Source organism: Orbicella franksi, chromosome 3 (assembly GCF_964199315.1).
Source record: "Orbicella franksi chromosome 3, jaOrbFran1.1, whole genome shotgun sequence".
NCBI classification, from domain to species: domain Eukaryota; kingdom Metazoa; phylum Cnidaria; class Anthozoa; order Scleractinia; family Merulinidae; genus Orbicella; species Orbicella franksi.
In genome coordinates this window covers 4,729,485-4,747,790 of record NC_138147.1, presented here as the reverse complement: position 1 = coordinate 4,747,790, position 18,306 = coordinate 4,729,485, and the positions used below count along the sequence as shown (strand labels likewise).

Below are 18,306 nucleotides of genomic sequence, written 5' to 3'. Positions count from 1 at the left end.
TGTCGAACCTTACCTTCTGTTGTAGTTACCTCTGGTGCTGAAATTAGAAAGGCAAGAAATGTAAATATCATTGAACAGGAAACGTTTAAACCAAATCTAAGCCGTAGTGTCTCTGCGAACCTATACTTACCATCTGCAGTAGTTATCTCTGGTGCTGAAAATGGAAAATTACGAAGGACAACATAGGTTAAATTCAAAAGTAACATCGATGCCAAACTTACCATCTGTAGTAGTTATCTCTGGTGCTGAAAAACCAAAAATACGTAAGATAAGATAGTTTGAAAACTAAAGAAACAAAAAAATTCCAAGTTTTATCGATGCGAAGCTTACCAACTGTAGCAGCTATCTCTGGTTCTAAAATTAAAAAGGCAGGAAAGAAAGGTTACATTGATTATAGAAACTTAAACAAATTGAAATTCTAGATAATATCTGTGCCAAAATTGCACTCTGTGGCAGTTATCTTTGTTCCAGAAGGGAAAAAGGATAAATCAAATTAAAAACAAAAGTTAAGTCCAATCCAGGTAACACGTATGGAAAACGTACCATCTGTGGTAGTTATCTCTGATACTGAAAATCCAAAAAAAAAAAAAGAAAAAAATCGAGAAATAACTTAAACTAAAACAAAACCAATCCTAAGCAATATTGTTGCAAAACTTACCATCTGTAGTAGTTATCTCTGGTGCTGAAATTGGATAGGCAAGAAATATAAATATGATTGAACAAAAAAAGTGTATACCAATTCAAAGCGGTAGTATCGTTGCCAAACTTTAATACGTCTTAAGTCCTTAGCTCCGTTGGAAGTGGAAAAACAAGGAAAATAAAACTTCTGACAAACTTACCATCTCTAGTAGTTGTTTCTTGTACTGAAAATAGAAAAGCACCAAGGATAAGTTAGATTACAAAAAAAAAAAAGAATGTGTAAAACTAAGTAATATCGAAGTCAAACTTACCATCTGTCGAAACTATCTCTAGTGCTGAAAATGAAAAAGTATGAAGGATAAGTTAGATTTTAAAAAAAACACGTAAAACTAAGTAATATCGAAGCCAAACTTACCACTTGTAGTAGTACTAGTTATCTCTGGCGCTGGAAATATAATGATAGGAAAGATAAGTTCGATGGAATCACAAATGTTTAATCCAATTCTAATTTAGATTTTGACAAACTTACCATCTGTAGAAGTTATCTCAGGGGCTTGAAGTGGAAAAACAAGAGAATATATCGATTAGATCAATTAAAAACAAAAGTCTAATCGAAATCAAAGTAACATCTACGCCAAGCTTACCATCTGTAGTAGTTATGTAAGTGTAAAACACGAAAGACTTAAACCAAAAGTCTAATCCAATTCTGAGTAACATCTATGCGAAACTTACCATCCGTGCTAGTTGTTTCTGATACTGGAAATGGAAAAAGTTCGAAAGATAAGTTAAATTGAAAACAAGACCAATCCTAAGCAATATTGAAGCCTAACTGATCATCTGTATTAGTTATCCCTTTTGTTAGAAATATCTATCCAACTTAAAGCAATATCGATGCCAAACTTACCTTCTTTAGTAGTTACCTCTGGTTCTGACGATTCTGAAATTGGAAAATCCCCAAAGCTAATCAGATTGAAACCAAAATCCCAATCACATTCTAAGCAACATATAAAACAAACTTGGCATATGTGGTAGTTATCTCTGGTACTTCAAATGAAACAACTCGAAAAACCAATAACAATAAAACACAAAAAGCTTTAACGGATTTTCTTTAAACACTGATTTCAAACTTAGCAACTGTAGTAGCTATCCCTGGTGCTGGAAATAGAAAGGCACGTTTAAACAGATGAAAAATTGTGAAATATTAAGAAATATTAAACTTCAAGTAGCATTTAAGTGTGACGTACCTTCCGTGGTAGTTACCTCCGGTGCTGGAAATTAAAAGGCATGCAAGATAAAGGAAATATAGCACAAGTAGCAATGAAAAAAGTAAAAAAATATAACATTTATTAGCCCTTGCTTTAAAACATTTCCAAACACCGAGAAAGGAGTTGAAACTAATACGACAGGGAGCGGAATATATTTGACGAACCTTGGAGTGTTTGAAAATGTGATGTAACACTGTCTCGATTGAATATCGACCGTCGTTAAAACTAAGGAGTAAACGGTGAAATGAAATCGTAAAACCTATGCTAATTAGGATGCGATATCCAAACACGGCCACGGTTATGATTAAGAACGTAAGTAATTTTATTCACGTATCAAATCTTCTAGGACGTCGAATCTTAATTGGTCAGTCATGTCCAATACTCCCAATATGAGTCGTTTCGTCTAAGGTAGTTGACAAATCGACACCCCGAAAGACGAATTAATCTACTCAATTTGGGTGGACAAACCTCTAATTGGTGTCACTAGTTAACAATTAGACCCGTAGCCTGCAAGGGCTATGGGACAATAGCCCACGAGGAGAAGCCAAATGGGCTATAGACCCGTGGCCCTCGAGTGCGAAGGGTCTAATTGTCTTAGTATCACCCAGCTAGTCGGACAGAAAAGACTAAGAAAAATCGATGTCAAACTTAGCGTCTGTGGTTTTTATCTCCGGTGCTATAAAACGAAAAATATAAAAGATAAGATAGATTGAAGACAAAAGAAAACAAAGCAATTCTAAGTAATATCAGTGGCAAACCTACCATCCGTGGAGGTTATCTCTGATGCTGAAAATAACAAAGCAGGAGAGAAAAATTAGACTGATTATAGAAGCTTGAAGCAATAGAAACTCTAAGGAATATCTATCCGAAACGTATATGTTTTATGTATATGTATATGTTTAAGCAATTGAAACTTTAAGGAATATCTATGCGAAAGGCTTATTTCTTCTAAAAGGTCTACTGTCTGTAGCATGTATCTCTGGCGCTGCAAATAATCAAGCCCTTTTAATATAAGAAAAACGACTTCAAGATAATAGCAATAAAACACAGTACAGAAGAAAGCAATTCTAAGTGATGTCGATGCTAACTTACCATCTGTAGTAGGTATCTCTGGTGCTAAAAGCGAAAAAACACGAAACATGAATTAGATAAAAAAAATCAAAAGTACTTATAGTAATATTGATGCCAAACTTACCATCTGTAGTAGTCATGTCTGGTGCTGGAAATGAAAAAAACGAAAGATGAATTAGATTGGAAAAAAAAGATTAAACCGATTCTTAATAATATCGATGTCAAACTTACCATCTGCAGTAGTTATCTCTGGTGCTGCAAAAGGAAAATACGAAGGATAAAATAGATTAAAAACAAAAGTGTAAGACTAAGTAAAATCAATGCCAAACTTACCGTCTGTGGTGGTTATCTCTGATGCTAAAAAACGAAAAGTATGAAGGATAAGATAGATTGAAGACAAAAGAAAACAAAACAATTTTAAGTAATATCAGTGGCAAACCTACCATCTGTAGTGGTTATCTCTGATGCTGAAAATAACAAAGCAGGAAAGAAAAATTAGACTGATTATAGAAGCTTAAAGCAATTGAAACTCCAAGAAATATCTATGCGAAAGGTTTATTTCTTGTAAAAGGTCTACTTTCCGTAGTACGTATCTCTGGCGCTGCAAATAAACAAGCCCTTTTAACAAATGATAGCAAAACTGCCCGTGTTTAATATATCAAATTATAACCTGGCTCAGAGGCTTTCTGCCTAAAATTTTAAAGTTTGTAAGTTTCCTTTCTCCGGTAATTTCCACAAGAGACTTAATACAAAGAAACCATTACCAAATATAAAAGTTTGGAGGAAAGCCTCGGTGCCATTTTTGAATTTTGATATGTCGAGCTTGAACTATAAATTTAAAATGTTTTCAACAGTTACTCAAGCTCTAAATGAATGGGATATAGATATAAAGTTAAAAATTGATGCTAATTATAAATAACAAAATGTTAATCAATTTAGTCAGAAATGGTCATACTTAAAAATTTCCAGTTATATTTGAGATAAACATACCTTTATCTGTAGTTGTCATCTCCGATGCTGGAAAATAATGTTATGAATAATGACTTGAAATCCAACAGTTGTTAAGAGATGAAATCAGAATGAAATACGATGATACCTTACAACAAGAAATAGTATAATATTAATGCATATTAAAAGGCTTATTACCTGTAGTACTTGTCTCTGGTTCTAGAACCGGATAGAAAAAAGGATACAGTAAAAGTGATACTATTATTAAATTTGAAATAAATACACAATTCTCGAGAAATTCAAGTGATACTTATGAAACACTCACGATCTGTGTTTGTTTTAACGCTTTTGACTTGCGCTGCAACAACAGCACAATAACAACACAGTACAGAAGAAAGCAATTCAAGTGATGTCAATGCTAACTTACCATCTGTAGTAGGTATCTCTCGTGCTAAAAACGAGAAAACACGTAACATGAAATAGATAAAAAAAAATGAAGAGTAGTAATAGTAATATTGATGCTAAACTTACCATCTGTAATAGTCATGCCCGGTGCTGGAAAAAAGAAAAAACACGAAAGATGAATTAGATTGGAAAAAAGCTTAAACCGATCCTTAATAATATCGATGTCAAACGTACCATCTGCAGTAGTTATCTCTGGTTCTGAAAATGGAAAATTACGAAGGATAAGATAGATTGAAAAGAAAAGTGTAAGACTAGGTAAAATCGATGCCAAACTTACCGTTTGTGGTGGTTATCTCTGGTGCTAAAAACAAAAATTATAAAGGATAAGATAGATTGAAAACAAAAGAAAACAAATCAATTTTACGTAATATCGGTGGGAAACCTACCATCTGTAGTGGTTATCCCCGGTGTTGGAAATGAAAAAATAGAAAAGAAAACATAGACTGATTATAGCAGGTTAAAGCAAATGAGACTCTAAGTAGTTCCACCGAAACAGCGTGTTCATGAGCCCAATTTCGAGAATATCCTTGATTTAGAAAAATTTAACTGTCGTGATTATTATCATCTTTTTATAAAGCAAAAATACCAAAAACCAAATAAATGGGCTAATTTGAAAGAAGAATTTAATCTAGAGGATAAGCAACTTTCGGAGGCATTCGTGATGCCACTGAGAGTTGCAAATGAACTTTATGTGCGTTCTTTTCAGTATAAAGTGCTAAATTCTATTCTATATAAAATGAATTACTTCTGACCCTATATTTATATTTATATCTATATTTCTGACCCCAACTGTTCCTTCTTTCATCAGACTACTGAGACCATATCTCATATTTTCTTTGGCTGTTCTTTTTCTACTTCCTTTTGGAATGAGATATGTGAAAAAATTTTAAATAAACTTAATAGTTGCGTTTGCCTCTCTTTAGAATATCGCGAGATTATTTTAGGATTTTTAACGGGGGAGATGGATCTGCAAAACTATATAATCGTTTTAGGAAAAACGTACTTGTGGACTTGCCGGTGTAAAGAAACGAAACCATCTTTCAGCCACTTTGAAAGAATTTTATTCAATAAATATCAAACCGAAAAGTATAGTTCCTTTAAATCAAATAACATCAATCTGTTTAAGAAAAAGTGGAGAATTTTTGAGGAATCGTTTATTTTAAACACTAAAAAAAAATTGTACAAGTAGTGTAAGTATAAGTAGTATAAGTAGCATGTATATTGTAAGTGTAAATGTAATTATAACATCAGTAATGTAAGTAGTGTAAGTGCTCAGGCTGTAAATAAAATTCGATTCAAAAAATAAAAAATGAGACTCTAAGTAATATCTATGTGAAACGCTCAGTCTGTAACAGTTACCTTTGTTCCAAAAGACGAAAAACACGAAGGATAAATAAAATTAACGACAACAAAAAGCTAAATCTAATTCTAAGTAACATCTTTGCAAAAGTTATTATCTGTGGTAGTTATCTCTGGTGCTGTAAATGAAAACAAATTCGGATGATAGGTTAAATTTAAAACAAATTGAAACCAATTCTAAGTACTATTGTTGCCAAACACACCACCTGTAGTAGTTCTCTCAGGTGCTGAAAACGAAAAGGCGAGCAAGAGAAGTTAGATTGAAACACAAAAGTTGAGTCCAATTCTAAGTAACATTTATCCCAAACTTACCATCTGTAGTAGGTATCCCTGATGCTGAAAGCGGAAAAACAGGAAACATGAATTAGATTTAAAAAAAAACAACGGAAAAAAAAGCAATTCTTTTGAATATCGATGTCAAACTTACCATGTGTAGTAGTCATACCCGGTCCTAGAAATATAAAAAAAACGAAAAATAATTAACATTAGATTGAAAAGCAAAAAAAATTAAACCGATTCTTTATAACATCGATGCCGAACCTTACCATCTGTAGCAGTTACCTCTGGTGCTGAAATTAGAAAGGCAAGAAATGTAAATATCATTAAACAGGAAACGTTTAAACCAAATCTAAGCCGTAGTGTCTATGCAAACTGTACTTACCATCTGCAGTAGTTATCTTTGGTGCTTAAAATGGAAAATTACGAAGGATAAGATTGATTAAATGCAAAAGTAACATCGATGCCAAACTTACCATCTGAGGTAGTTATCTCTGGTGCTGAAAAACCAAAAATACGAAAGATAAGATAGTTTGAAAACTAAAGAAAACAAAACAATTCTAAGTTATATCGATGCCAAGCTTACCATCTGTAGCCGTTATCTCTGGTTCTAAAATTAAAAAGGCAGGAAAAAAAGATTACACTGATTATAGAAGCTTAAACAAATTGAAATTCTAGGTAATATCTATGCCAAAATTGCACTCTGTGGCAGTTATCTTTGTTCCAGAGGGAAGAAAGGATAAATTGAATTAAAAACAAAAATTAAGTCCAATAACATCTATATTAAGTCAAGGTAACATGTATGCGATACGTACCATGTGTGGTCGTTATGTCTGGTGCTGAAAATGGAAAAAAGAAAAATCGAAATTGGATAGGCAAGAAATAGAGATAAGATTGAACAAAAAAGTGTATACCAATTCTAAGCCGTAGTATCTATGTTGGAAGTGGAAAAACAGGGTAAATAAAATTTCTGACAGACTTACCATCTGTCGAAACTATCTCTGGTGCTGAAAATGGAAAAGTATCAAGGATAAGTTAGATTTTAAAAAAACATTTAAAACTAAGTAATATCGAAGCCAAACTTACCACTTGTAGTAGTACTAGTTATCTCTGGTGCTAGAAACATAATGACAGGAAAGATAAGTTAGATGGAATCACAAATTTTAATCCAATTCTAATGAGCATCTTGACAGACCTACCATCTGTAGTAGTTATCTCAGGTGCTTGAAGTAGAAAAACAAGAAGATATATAGATTAGATTGTCTGATTGACACATATTGATTAATAAAAGCTGCAACCAAATCTAAGCCATTTATGCCAAACGTACCATCTGTAGGAGTTATCTCTGGTGCTGGTAAATCAAAAAACGCGAAAACATGTCAGATTAAAAACAAACGTCTAGTCTAATTCAAAGTAACATCTATGCCAAGCTTACCATGTGTAGTAGTTATCTCTGGTGCTGAAAATGGAAAAGTAAGAGAAATAAGTTAAATAGAAAACAAAAGTGTGTAAATAGGTAATATCGGTATCAAAACTCACCATCTGATGTCGTCATCTTTGGTGCTGAAAATAAAAAACGGTAGGATACATAGTTTAACCTAATTTAAATTCTAAGTAACATCTATGCCAAATGTGCGCTCTGGTGCAGTTATCTCTGGTCCGGGAAATGTAAAACGAGAAAGACTAAAACCAAAAGTCTAATCCAGTTGTGAGTAACATCTATGCGAAACTTACCATCTGTGCTAGTTGTTTCTGATACTGGAAATGGAAAAAAATCGAAAGATAAGTTGAATTGAAAACAAGACCAATCCTGAGCAATATCGATGCCTAACTGATCATCTTTATTAGTTATCTCTGTTGTTAGAAATAGAATGACAGGAAAAAAAGTTAGATGGAAACAGAATTTCAAAACCAGCTTAAGGTGGCCGAACACAGTTTTCAAGAGCCTCTGCCTAATTCACCATTACTTTAAAGCTATTTATGCTTTGGCGCCCGTTTTTTGCAAGAGTCAAGGTTAACCACAGAAGGGTTTATTCTCACATTTTGGCTAAGGTGAGTGCCGTTGCCATGGCAACGGGGCTGGTTAAAAACAAGGGTTAAAAAATGGTATTTGTTTATTTAAAAAAAATTCAGGCATTAGATTTTTTTTCATCATTTGCCCACTATAAATTGACATTAAATCCCTTCTGTCAACACTGTTCTAATAAAATTTTGACATAGGCGACTTTCGTAATTCGCCGTAAATCGTTTTCACTGCATGTTCTGTATTATTAAAAATTCCCTATGTCAAAATTCAGATTTTTTGCGATAGATTATTCGCGTGGTTTCTGAATTATTTTTTGGCCAAATTTCTTGAAATTCTATCGACTGGATCGTTAGAAATCGGCAAGTTTCTGCAAAAGCAATCGGTCTCAATTTTTCGAGCAACTGCGTATGCACTGCATTTAACTGGGCTCTTTCGGTAACAAAGAAAAAGCCGAGAATTGCTGGGTTCTTTGCGTCGTTACCTTTTCTAACATAGCTTTGTAATATAAGACTAAAGGTATCAATACACTGCGTTCAATAATGGAGAAAAATAGCGCATATAGTGCGGATATTGAGTAAATAAAATGATCGCTCTATTGAAGGCATGTTTTTTTTTTTCAATCCTTGTGCGCGCGCTGAATTGCATCAGCAAAAGCGGGCGCGAAAACTGTGTTCGGCCACCTTAAAGCAATAGCGATGCCAAACTTACCCTCTGTAGTAGTCACCTCTGGTTCTGACGGTTCTGAAATTGGAAAATCCCAAAGTTAATTAGATTGAAACCAAAATCCCAATCACATTCTAAGCAACATATAAAACAACTTGGTATCTGTTTTAGTTATCTCTGGTACTTCAAATGAAAGAACTCGAAAAACCAATAACGGATTTTTTAGACACTGATTTGGTGCTGGAAATAGAAAGGCACGTTTAAACAGATGAAAAAATTGTGGAATATTAAGAAATATGAAACGTGAACTAGCATTTAAGTGTGACGTACCTCTCGTGGTAGTTACCTCCGGTGCTGGAAATTAAAAGGCATGGAGGCATAAAGGAAATATAGCACAAGTAGCAATGAAAAAGGTAAAATATAAAATCCATTAGCCCATGCTTTAAAACATTTCCAACCACTGAGAAGAGAGTTGAAACTAGTACGACATGCAGCGGAGTATATTTGACGAAGTGTTTAAAAATGTGGTGAGACACTGTCTCATTGATTGATATATCTTATCGACCGAAATTAAAACTAAGGAGAAAACGGTGAAATAAAATCGTGAAACCTATGCTAATTATGATCAGATATCCAAACACAGCCACGATTTGATTTGCTTTGTTTAAACGTGAGGAATTAAGAACGTATGAAACTTTATTTGCGTATCAAATCTTCTAGGACTTCGAGTCTTAATTAGTCAGTCACGTCCAATACACCCACTTTGACTCAATTCGTCAATCGACACACCGGAAGTTGAATTAATCTACTCAATTCGGGTGTATTGGACAATCCTCTAATTGGTGTTACTTAATGATAAAACCAATTAAATACAGTTTAGTGAAAGTTTAAAGTAGTGTGGTATTAATCGTAAAGTTACTGTGAGTAATGTAGTATTATAAAAATGAATTGTAAGTAATGTTTGTATTATAATACAAAAAGTTTAAATATTACAATACTTAAAATTAAAAAATTCTAAAATATATTCATGTTAGAATTTAAAATGCTAAGTTAAGCTAAACAAGAGTTTGTAAGAATCCTATCACATGTACAAAAATCACTACAACACAGATAAGAGTTTGTATGGTGACCTCCTTCAATCAAATTCGTCAGGTCTTGTTTCCTTAATCGACATTTGAAATTGAATGAGTTTGAGATAGATACTCTTTATTGAAATAGATTGATAATCTTTATTTAAACACGGTTAAAAATTCGTCAGCTAAAACTACTAATAACTAATAGTAAAAAAAATAATTAAATAAAAAAGCTGCTTTCCACGAATGCAGTGCCTCATACATCTCTTTTGAGATGAATGAGCTTCAAAATGGTTATCCAAGTGCAAGTAATAGCTGTGAAACTTACCACTTGTAGAGGTTATTTCCGGTTCTGGAAAAAGAAAGAAACAAAACGTATAGAAGGGGTAATCGTGGTATGGGATATAGAAACCTCGATCTCAAGAATTTCAAATGAAGTCTAGCACACAAAACTTACGATCTGTACTAAGTAAGTAAGTAAGTAAGTAAGTAACAACTTTATTTACAGAGGGTAACCCACGACAGTAAAAAACTGACGAACCAGTGGCCCTCTATCCTAAGTTAAAAATTAAAAACTATTTACACTTGTAAGATAATAAAAATTACAAAGTAGAATACAGCTAAAAATTTAAAGATATGATAAAAGTTAAAAATTTAAAAGATCTAAATCTAGATATGCACAACTAAAAAACTAAGCTTTACTTGTGCTGCAATTGAATAAAGAACGAAAGATAACAAAAAAGTGATAACGAGACTGAATTAGATTTAATCAGAAAATTGCAATTATTGCTCATTACAATCTTATGAAATGCAAAACCTTAGACAATTTCAACGAAAACTAAAAACCTTGTGAAAGTTGTACGAGAAAGCACGAAATGTATCAGTAAATAGTGCCGCGGTAAAACTGGATTGATATATAAAAACTAGAATAATCTTGAGAGGCCTTCTTGACTCGACTTACCATCTGTACTAGGTATCTCTGGACCTGCAAATGAAAAGGTATGAAAGATAAATAAAAGTTCATTGTAGTAATATTAGAATGAATTGCCAAAACTACATCATTTAAAAGTTATAACTGAGAAGCAAACTTACCATCTGTAGTAATTTCTAACACTGTAGATGAAAAAGTATGAAATGCGTGTGAAACAGCAATAGAATTACGATAAGACACAAAATAGTGAAGAAATTTTCGGTTACATTTTTGTTACTTACTCTCGGTAGTAGAAATTTCTGGTGCTGAAAGTGAAAAGAAATATGACAAATTATTCGTAATGAAGCTATTTCCAGTAATATCTTTGTTTCAGTTGTAAATGAAAAGGACTTTAAGATCAATCACATCTAACAGCGACCAGAAATTCCGGAACTTTAGAAACGAGGGCAAATGGAACGAAGAATCCTTGAATCCGAAAATTGTTACGTGTCCGAATGACAACCATTCAACTGAACATTCCAGAAATACCGGGATTAAAATCAAATAGAACAGTGAGAAATTTTTGGTCAAAAAAAAATTTGGGTATAACTCGCTAGGTTTTCCTTATTTCCCTTCGATTGTAGAAAATGCTGTTACATTCCTCACTGGAAATTTCCTGAAATAGAAACCAGAATTTCTGGTTGATTGATAAGCGCTATAGGCATCTCTACTACTGCTTATAAAAAAGTAGCATCAGTTAAAATGATAGTTAATAACAATAATGACCATATCAATTTCAAAAAGTATTACTTCTGGCCTTATTACCTTCAGTAGTCATATCTGGTTCTGGAAATAAAAAAAATGGACAGACCATTAAAATATAAAGAGATAAATTATACACAATTGTCATTACAATATCAGAGCACATGCAGTTATCCCTATGCTATTTTCACGCGTTATTCGACAGAATAACTCAAGAGTGGAACGTACTCCCTAAAGAAACAGCGGAAGATAATGATTTTAATATTTTTAGAGGTAAACTGAGAAGGCTTTTTATTATAAGTTAAAATCGTTTGGCTTTGAAATGTGTTTTTAATTGTATCTTATGACATTTTTATCAAAGATTACAGATTATTAATATTTTTAATTAGGGAACGTCCTCGATGGTCATAACCTCTGCGTTTCCTTTTAATGAATTTTGATTAATTGATTAATTGATTGAATGACTGACAGACTGGTTGAGTGATTGATTGATTGACCAATGCACTGTTCACATTGTTTCTATTGTCCACTGGCTGAGATGTTCGGATTCTCAAAAGTGGATCTCTTGTTATTTGACCTTTCTCGTGAGTTTATCAAAAGAAAAAAACGTTCTGGCGCGTTCACCGGGGATTTATAAAAGAGTCCAAACTGTTTCAGTTTGTTTTGTATCTCAATCTGTTGAATAAACATTTATTTGTAGAGGTATTCGTGTTTTCCTTGCATAAGCTGTATGGTTAATATAGGTGTACGTGAGCTCTCGGAACAAATCATTTAAGGTAAAGATAATAATAATAATGTAACAAGACAGAAATCTTAAAGCTATGACGATTTAAGTGATTTATTTGTTAAACCTACCATCTGTGGAAGGTATCTCTGGTGCTGCTATTGAAAGAACAAAAACAAAACACAAAACATAAGGTTGAAATTGGATTATCAAGTTAAAAAATGAAACTATTTTCAACGAATAGCCGGTCAGACTTACCATCTGTAGTTGTAATTTCTGGACCTAGGAATGGAAATCCGAAGAAATATAACATTAAGATTGTGGCGATACAAACACAACCACTTAACTAAAATCCACGTTAAACTTACCACCTGTTGTAGCCTTCTCTGATGCTGCAAATGACAAGACACGAAAGATAGATTGAATTGAAACACAAGGGTTGTGATACGATAAGAATGAAAAAGAATCATTGAAACACGCGACTTCAATAAGGTAGTAGTTAAGTTTAACTTACACTCTGTGGTAGTTGTCTCTTGTGCCGGAATTGAAATGGCAGAAGAGATCGTGTTAAGGATTAAAGTACACTGTCACAATTTTCGGGACTTTTCGGCTAAGTTTTCATTGAAGCAAAATTTATCTTGGCTTTGTAAAATTTTGCAACGAAAGTTCGCGCTACCTTGCGAATTCGCTTCAGGTCTTGAAAATTCGGTCCAAGTTTTGGAAACTTCGTTGCAAATACGATTTCTTAACACTCTGTAGTGGTAATCTCTGGTGTCGCAATTAAAATGATACAATAGCTTAAGAGTAATCATTACTTTGTTGTGATTGGTTGAGAGAAGGCCAATTTATCGTTAGTTTTTAATTTGTTCGCAATTTTCTCAGCCATATAATAAATGAGTAATCTTCTGAAAGGTCGAGTAATTAAGGATTTACACTACTCGTGATATTCGAAAATTCCTTCAAATAAGCAAACAAGCGTTAAAATTGACTTGAGAGAAACCTAACCATTTAAAAACGTATATTTTAGACTTACTATCTGTACAAACTACCTCTGGAGCTAGGAAATAAGCGTCTCAAGAAAGATAACTGATAGGATATAGTGAGGAGAGTATTTATAAGATCAGAAAGAAAAACAAAGAAAATATTTTTCTCATATCAATAGTAGGACGTATTGTCTGTAGTCGTTATCTCTTGTTCTGGAAATGTAATGAAAATACATGAAATGGTGTAAAGATATATCGATGTGTCACTAGATAAATTTGATTGAAAAACAGAAACTGCGAGTGATAATTTTGTCAAACTTACCGGCATTTGTAGTAGGTATTTCTGGTGCTGCAAATGAAACAGCAGAAAAGTTAACGTATAAGAATATAAAACCTACCATGACGAACTTCAACAACAACTATCACTATAGACTTACCATCTGTAGTAGTCATCTCTGGCGCTGAAAATGAAATACATGAAAGAGAAGGTAAAAACAACGATAAGGGAATTTTTCTATGAAATACAAGAAATTGAACAATTGCTAGTAATACTTAGGCTTATCATCTGAGCTGAAACTAGACTGAAATGGAAGAGGAAAAAGCTAATATAAATGCAGGTTATATTGATGTCAAACGTACCATCTGAAGTAGTTATCTTTGGTGCTGGGAGAAACAAAATATGCAAATCAAAAGTAAGATCAATAAAGGCTAATTAGGATTGCAAAAAATTTAAATGCTGTTTATGTTAACCCTCAGTAGCACAACGAATTGTAGGAAAACCCTTTCTCCCCGTATTTTTCACAGTTCTGAAAAAGTGGTTCTGTTCATTGATGCTGAAACTTTCAGTAGCTGTTAATTATCCCTTGAATTCCATCGTGTTACAACTGTTTCTCCGATTCAATTGACATTGGCATAGCAACCGCTCTTTTGACCTGTGGGCTCGGCCATGCCTCTTTGATACAGTTTTTCGGGCTTTTGTATTGTAAAACTGATACTGTTATTAAAATTGATTGAAATACAAAATTCTCGAAAAAAATTAAATAATAAATTTAAAACACTCACCATCTGTGGTAGTTTTAACGCCTGTAACTCGTGCTTCAACTGAAGATGCAAGAAAAACAACTTCAAGATAATAGCAATAAAACACAGTACACAAGAAAGCGATACTAAGTGATGTCGATGCTAACTTACCATATGTAGTAGGTATCTCTGGTGCTAAAAGCGAAAAAACACGAAACACGAATAAGGAAAAAAAAAAAAATGAACAGTAGTAATAGTAATACTGATGCCAAACTTACCATCTGTAGTAGTCATGTCCGGTGCTGAAAATAAAAAAACAAACAAAAAGAAAGTTGAATTAGATTGAAAAAAAAAAAGGTTAAACCGATTCTTAATAGTATCGATGTTAAACGTGCCATCTGTAGTAGTTATCTCTGGTGCTGAAAATGGAAAATTACAAACGATAAGATACACTGAAAACAAAAGGGTAAGACTAAGTAAAATCGATGTTAAACTTACCGTCTGTGGTGGTTATCTCTTGTGCTAAAGAGCGAAAAATATTAGAGGTAAGATAGATTGAACACAAAAGAAAACAAAACAGTTTTAAAGTGCACCTAACCCCCAAATTTTTTTTTCGCTAGAACGAATCTACTTATTATTTGAAATAGTTCTGCGAAAAAATTTTTGAATTCCGTTAAATCCTCGATTTTCTGTGCCACGACGAAATCTCGAAAATAGCTCCAAAACACCGCCATTTTGTTTCACGACCGAGTTTGAGGAGAATGGGTCCAGCGGCTCTTGTGACGTCTACCCAGGAAGGTTGGATATCTCATTTCCTCTCATTTCCTTCAGGATGGTGCAAAACACATTCGAAAAGTGCGCAGAAAACGCCTTCCAGAGGTGTTATTGGCTGTTGCAGCAATATTCCAGATTTAAAGAAAGATATACTGTACAATTTACTGACGATGATCGGCTAATGGTGCAATAAAGACATAAACGATGGTTGATTTTGTCGAACCGAAACAAGCGAACTGAATCTGTGAGAACCATTGAAGAACTCTCACTGGAATTTGTTCCGCAGACTTTCGAACGCTATTTTCATAAATTTTCTGCTTAAAGCTAACCAGAAATTTGTAGAAATACTACCTACAACCTATATCTTCCAATCCCGCAATATTTATAACATAACCGGCAAAGTTGTGTGATCCGGTCATGATCAAGAAGCGTTATACTGATATGTAAATAGATCGCAACTGTACGACGCTAACCAACACTTATTTCTCTTTCGATTTAGATGAAAGTCGAAGATTAATCCTCTAGAATTACATGATAACAAAATTGTTAGACTCACAGAGTTTTTCGAAGGTTTGGAAATCAGCAGTGCGACAAAGATTCTGTGCAATAGCGTCGAAAATATGACCGCGTAACATTATCTGCGGACCGCTTAGGGAACACATCCTTTTCGCTTATCCGACGAATTTCACTGCAAACTTTGAGAACAATTTACATTGGTTATTTGGAGTTACGACTTAAAACGTGTGACAATGTGAAATCGGTAATTGTATGAAATGTTTCCTTCCGCCTTGCTTCCCGCAGCTTCAAAAATACAGGTCCAAACAATACGATTTTCAATCGATCGAAGCCAATGTTTTGGAGGTTATCAAGTCTCGAAAACTGCAACACGTACGTCGCTCTTATAAACATGAAGCATTCAACTGAAAGTAAAACACAAACTGGATTTAACAGAACCTTGACAAAATACATTCTCGGTAAGGACAAATGTAAACGGGCTATAAACACGCGTGGGAATCTTATGTTTAGTTGACGAAATTACCATCCAAAGCAGTCCTTGAGTTTTCTTTCCTGCTTTTCGTTTGCCTGCTCCTCCACTTCGTATCTAGCTTTCCATTCCTAATATACAAGCAGCTCGTCCGCAAAAACGTCTTCCCCGTCGTCGCTTGAAATATTGTAAATTGCTCTCAAAGCTCTAAGCAGTGAGTTCACAGTCGTCGAACGTGCTCGATCGAAGTTTATTTCGGAGCCTTCCGAATCGAAACTTAACTCTGACTCCAGTGACGAAAAAGAAATGATTCTGAGACAAAACTTGGACGTTTTAGTCCCAAAATACATCGGAACGATTAGTTTTGCGTTCTATTTTCTCGAGCAAATACAGAGAGTTGACTGAGGCGCTATTGTGTTTGGTTCCTGGGTAGACGTCATCAGGTACCGCCGCCCCAGACTCCCTAAAACGCGGTCGTGAAACACTTAATCGCGACTTTGAAAGGGCATAGAAAATCGAGGATTCAACCAAATTCAAAAATTTCTTCGCCCAAATGCTTCAAATAAAGTCTAGATTTGTTTTAGCGAAAAAAAAAAATTGGGGGTTAGGTACACTTTAAGTAATACCGATGGCAAACCTACCATCTGTAGTGGTTGTCTGTGCTGCTGAAAATAAAAAGGCAGAAAAGAAAAATTAGACTGATTATAGAAGCTTAGAGCAATTGAAACTCTAAGGAATATCTATCCGAAACGTATGTTTTTTCTAAAAGGTCTTCTCTCTGTAATAGGTATCTCTGGCGCTGAAAATAAACAAGGGATGTAATAAGTGATAGCGAAAATGCCCGTGTTTAATAAATCAAATTATAACCTGGCTCCAAGGCTTTCTGCCCAAATTACAAAGTTTGTAAGTTTCCTTTCTCCGTTAATTTCCACAAGAGACTTAATACAAACAAACCATTACCAAATATAAAAGTTTGGTGGAAAGCCTCGGTGCCATTTTTGAATTTTGATATATCGAGCGTGAACTATAAAAATGTTTTTAGCAATTAGTTTAAGTTTATGGCATCCATAAACTGATGTTAATGAGACCTGAGAGACAATATCTCAAAGTCAGGCACACACATTCTGCATTGTAACACTTTATTTCAGAGACATGTGACACTATGAACCTCGTGTCATGCTCATAAGTAAATCCCAGTAACATAGGTAACATGCCACCAATTCCTGATCTCAAAGTCCATCAGGAATTCCCAGTTGAAAACAATCACCCCTTTTGGATATCACAACAAACCTTTCATTTCCTAAGTAAAGCCACTGTTATCTACATCTGTAAAAGACAGTGTATCAATGGTTCCAGTCATGTCTCTCACATGTCCACCTCATGCCCCTCTCCTCTAGTCAAGTACACGCTCCTCGTTGTATTCAGTCTTCTCGTTTGTGCCGATCCTTCGCCACTGATTTTTCTTTTACCCTCCCACCCTCCCATGACTGGGACCCTTGCTCTACACATCTGAACCCCTGATACTACGCTTTAGGACCATCTTCAAGCGAATAAACAAAATCATTAAGATCTATAGAAATGTTCACCATGAATAAGGCTAATAATCTGTCTTCCCCCCCCCCCCCAAAAAAAAATAGGGGCAAGCTTTGACACAACAATTCAGAATGTCGTGTATAGTTACTGAACATTATTATTCCGCTGCTTTTAGAAAAACATTTATCCATATATACTTATGATATCATTTGCTTAGTATAAAATAATAATAATAATAATAATAATAATAATATAATAATAATTATACCATTAATGGCTATAGGCTAGGGTTATCTGTCTCCTAGCAAGCCTTAGACCTTATCAGTCAGGGTGCAATGAACAGAGACTGTATTTTGGTGACTTTCTGTTGTTTGTTATTAAAGGACGGTGGCAGGGAAGTGCACCCATTAGCTGTACTTTACCCCACAGTAAGGCTCTAGCCCACTGGAGACAGGTCCGGAGAAATTACCTATTCCAAGGTGGTTACCCCCGGTACCACCTGATCTGTACTCCCCCCAGGAGGGGCTCCCCCTCCTGGTTCCCTCAGTCCCCCGGGACTGTGGGATATGGGCCTCACTCCTGGAGGCAGGTCTGGAACTTTTATTCCAGGGTGGCTACCCCCGGTACCACCCGATCTGGGCCCCTACTCCCCAGTCGTCCTTCCCTGCCACCCAAATTTTACCCACAGCCAGTGTGTTATTTCCTAAAAGTAGTATCGTTAGTGGAAGCTCAGATCAAGCCTCGAAAGAGGATCATTAACTCAAGCTTTAAATGAATGGGATATAGATATAAAGTGAAAAAATGATGCTAATTGTAAATAACAAAACGTT

The 18,306-nt window shown here is 34.5% G+C and overlaps 1 protein-coding gene and 2 long non-coding RNA genes across 5 annotated transcripts in view; all 3 read right to left on the bottom strand.

Moving 5' to 3' along the window:
• Positions 1 to 18,306, bottom strand: part of LOC145480813 (uncharacterized) — an 87,755-nt gene that overhangs the window by 37,722 nt on the left and 31,727 nt on the right. Inside the window, exons 100-122 of the mRNA XM_081459137.1 lie at positions 14,463 to 14,486; positions 14,356 to 14,379; positions 14,227 to 14,265; positions 13,804 to 13,827; positions 13,602 to 13,625; positions 13,487 to 13,513; positions 12,550 to 12,573; positions 12,440 to 12,463; positions 12,313 to 12,339; positions 11,521 to 11,541; positions 10,998 to 11,021; positions 10,878 to 10,898; positions 10,747 to 10,770; positions 10,114 to 10,137; positions 9,043 to 9,066; positions 8,758 to 8,790; positions 7,758 to 7,781; positions 7,563 to 7,586; positions 659 to 682; positions 544 to 567; positions 331 to 354; positions 222 to 245; positions 14 to 37 (exon numbers count right to left, since the gene is read on the bottom strand). Of these exons, the coding sequence (XP_081315263.1) occupies positions 14 to 37; positions 222 to 245; positions 331 to 354; positions 544 to 567; positions 659 to 682; positions 7,563 to 7,586; positions 7,758 to 7,781; positions 8,758 to 8,790; positions 9,043 to 9,066; positions 10,114 to 10,137; positions 10,747 to 10,770; positions 10,878 to 10,898; positions 10,998 to 11,021; positions 11,521 to 11,541; positions 12,313 to 12,339; positions 12,440 to 12,463; positions 12,550 to 12,573; positions 13,487 to 13,513; positions 13,602 to 13,625; positions 13,804 to 13,827; positions 14,227 to 14,265; positions 14,356 to 14,379; positions 14,463 to 14,486 (576 nt within the window). The remainder of the gene's footprint in view (positions 1 to 13; positions 38 to 221; positions 246 to 330; positions 355 to 543; positions 568 to 658; positions 683 to 7,562; positions 7,587 to 7,757; positions 7,782 to 8,757; positions 8,791 to 9,042; positions 9,067 to 10,113; positions 10,138 to 10,746; positions 10,771 to 10,877; positions 10,899 to 10,997; positions 11,022 to 11,520; positions 11,542 to 12,312; positions 12,340 to 12,439; positions 12,464 to 12,549; positions 12,574 to 13,486; positions 13,514 to 13,601; positions 13,626 to 13,803; positions 13,828 to 14,226; positions 14,266 to 14,355; positions 14,380 to 14,462; positions 14,487 to 18,306) is intronic.
• On the bottom strand, positions 4,581 to 7,209 carry LOC145480834 (uncharacterized). Of its 3 annotated transcripts, none has more exons than XR_014048553.1 (10): positions 7,110 to 7,204; positions 7,007 to 7,030; positions 6,839 to 6,862; positions 6,610 to 6,633; positions 6,500 to 6,523; positions 6,409 to 6,432; positions 6,293 to 6,316; positions 6,175 to 6,198; positions 6,060 to 6,083; positions 4,581 to 4,798 (listed from the first exon to the last, which is right to left on the bottom strand). It is a non-coding gene; the product is annotated as an uncharacterized LOC145480834 (long non-coding RNA). The 3 variants fall into 3 exon arrangements; XR_014048554.1 differs by lacking the exon at positions 4,581 to 4,798 and adding an exon at positions 4,806 to 5,974 and having other exon boundaries at positions 7,110 to 7,209; XR_014048555.1 differs by lacking the exons at positions 4,581 to 4,798; positions 6,409 to 6,432 and having other exon boundaries at positions 4,806 to 6,083; positions 7,110 to 7,209.
• LOC145480837 (uncharacterized) lies at positions 14,580 to 17,325 on the bottom strand. Its single transcript, XR_014048558.1, has 3 exons — positions 16,585 to 17,325; positions 14,683 to 14,706; positions 14,580 to 14,603 (listed from the first exon to the last, which is right to left on the bottom strand). It is a non-coding gene; the product is annotated as an uncharacterized LOC145480837 (long non-coding RNA).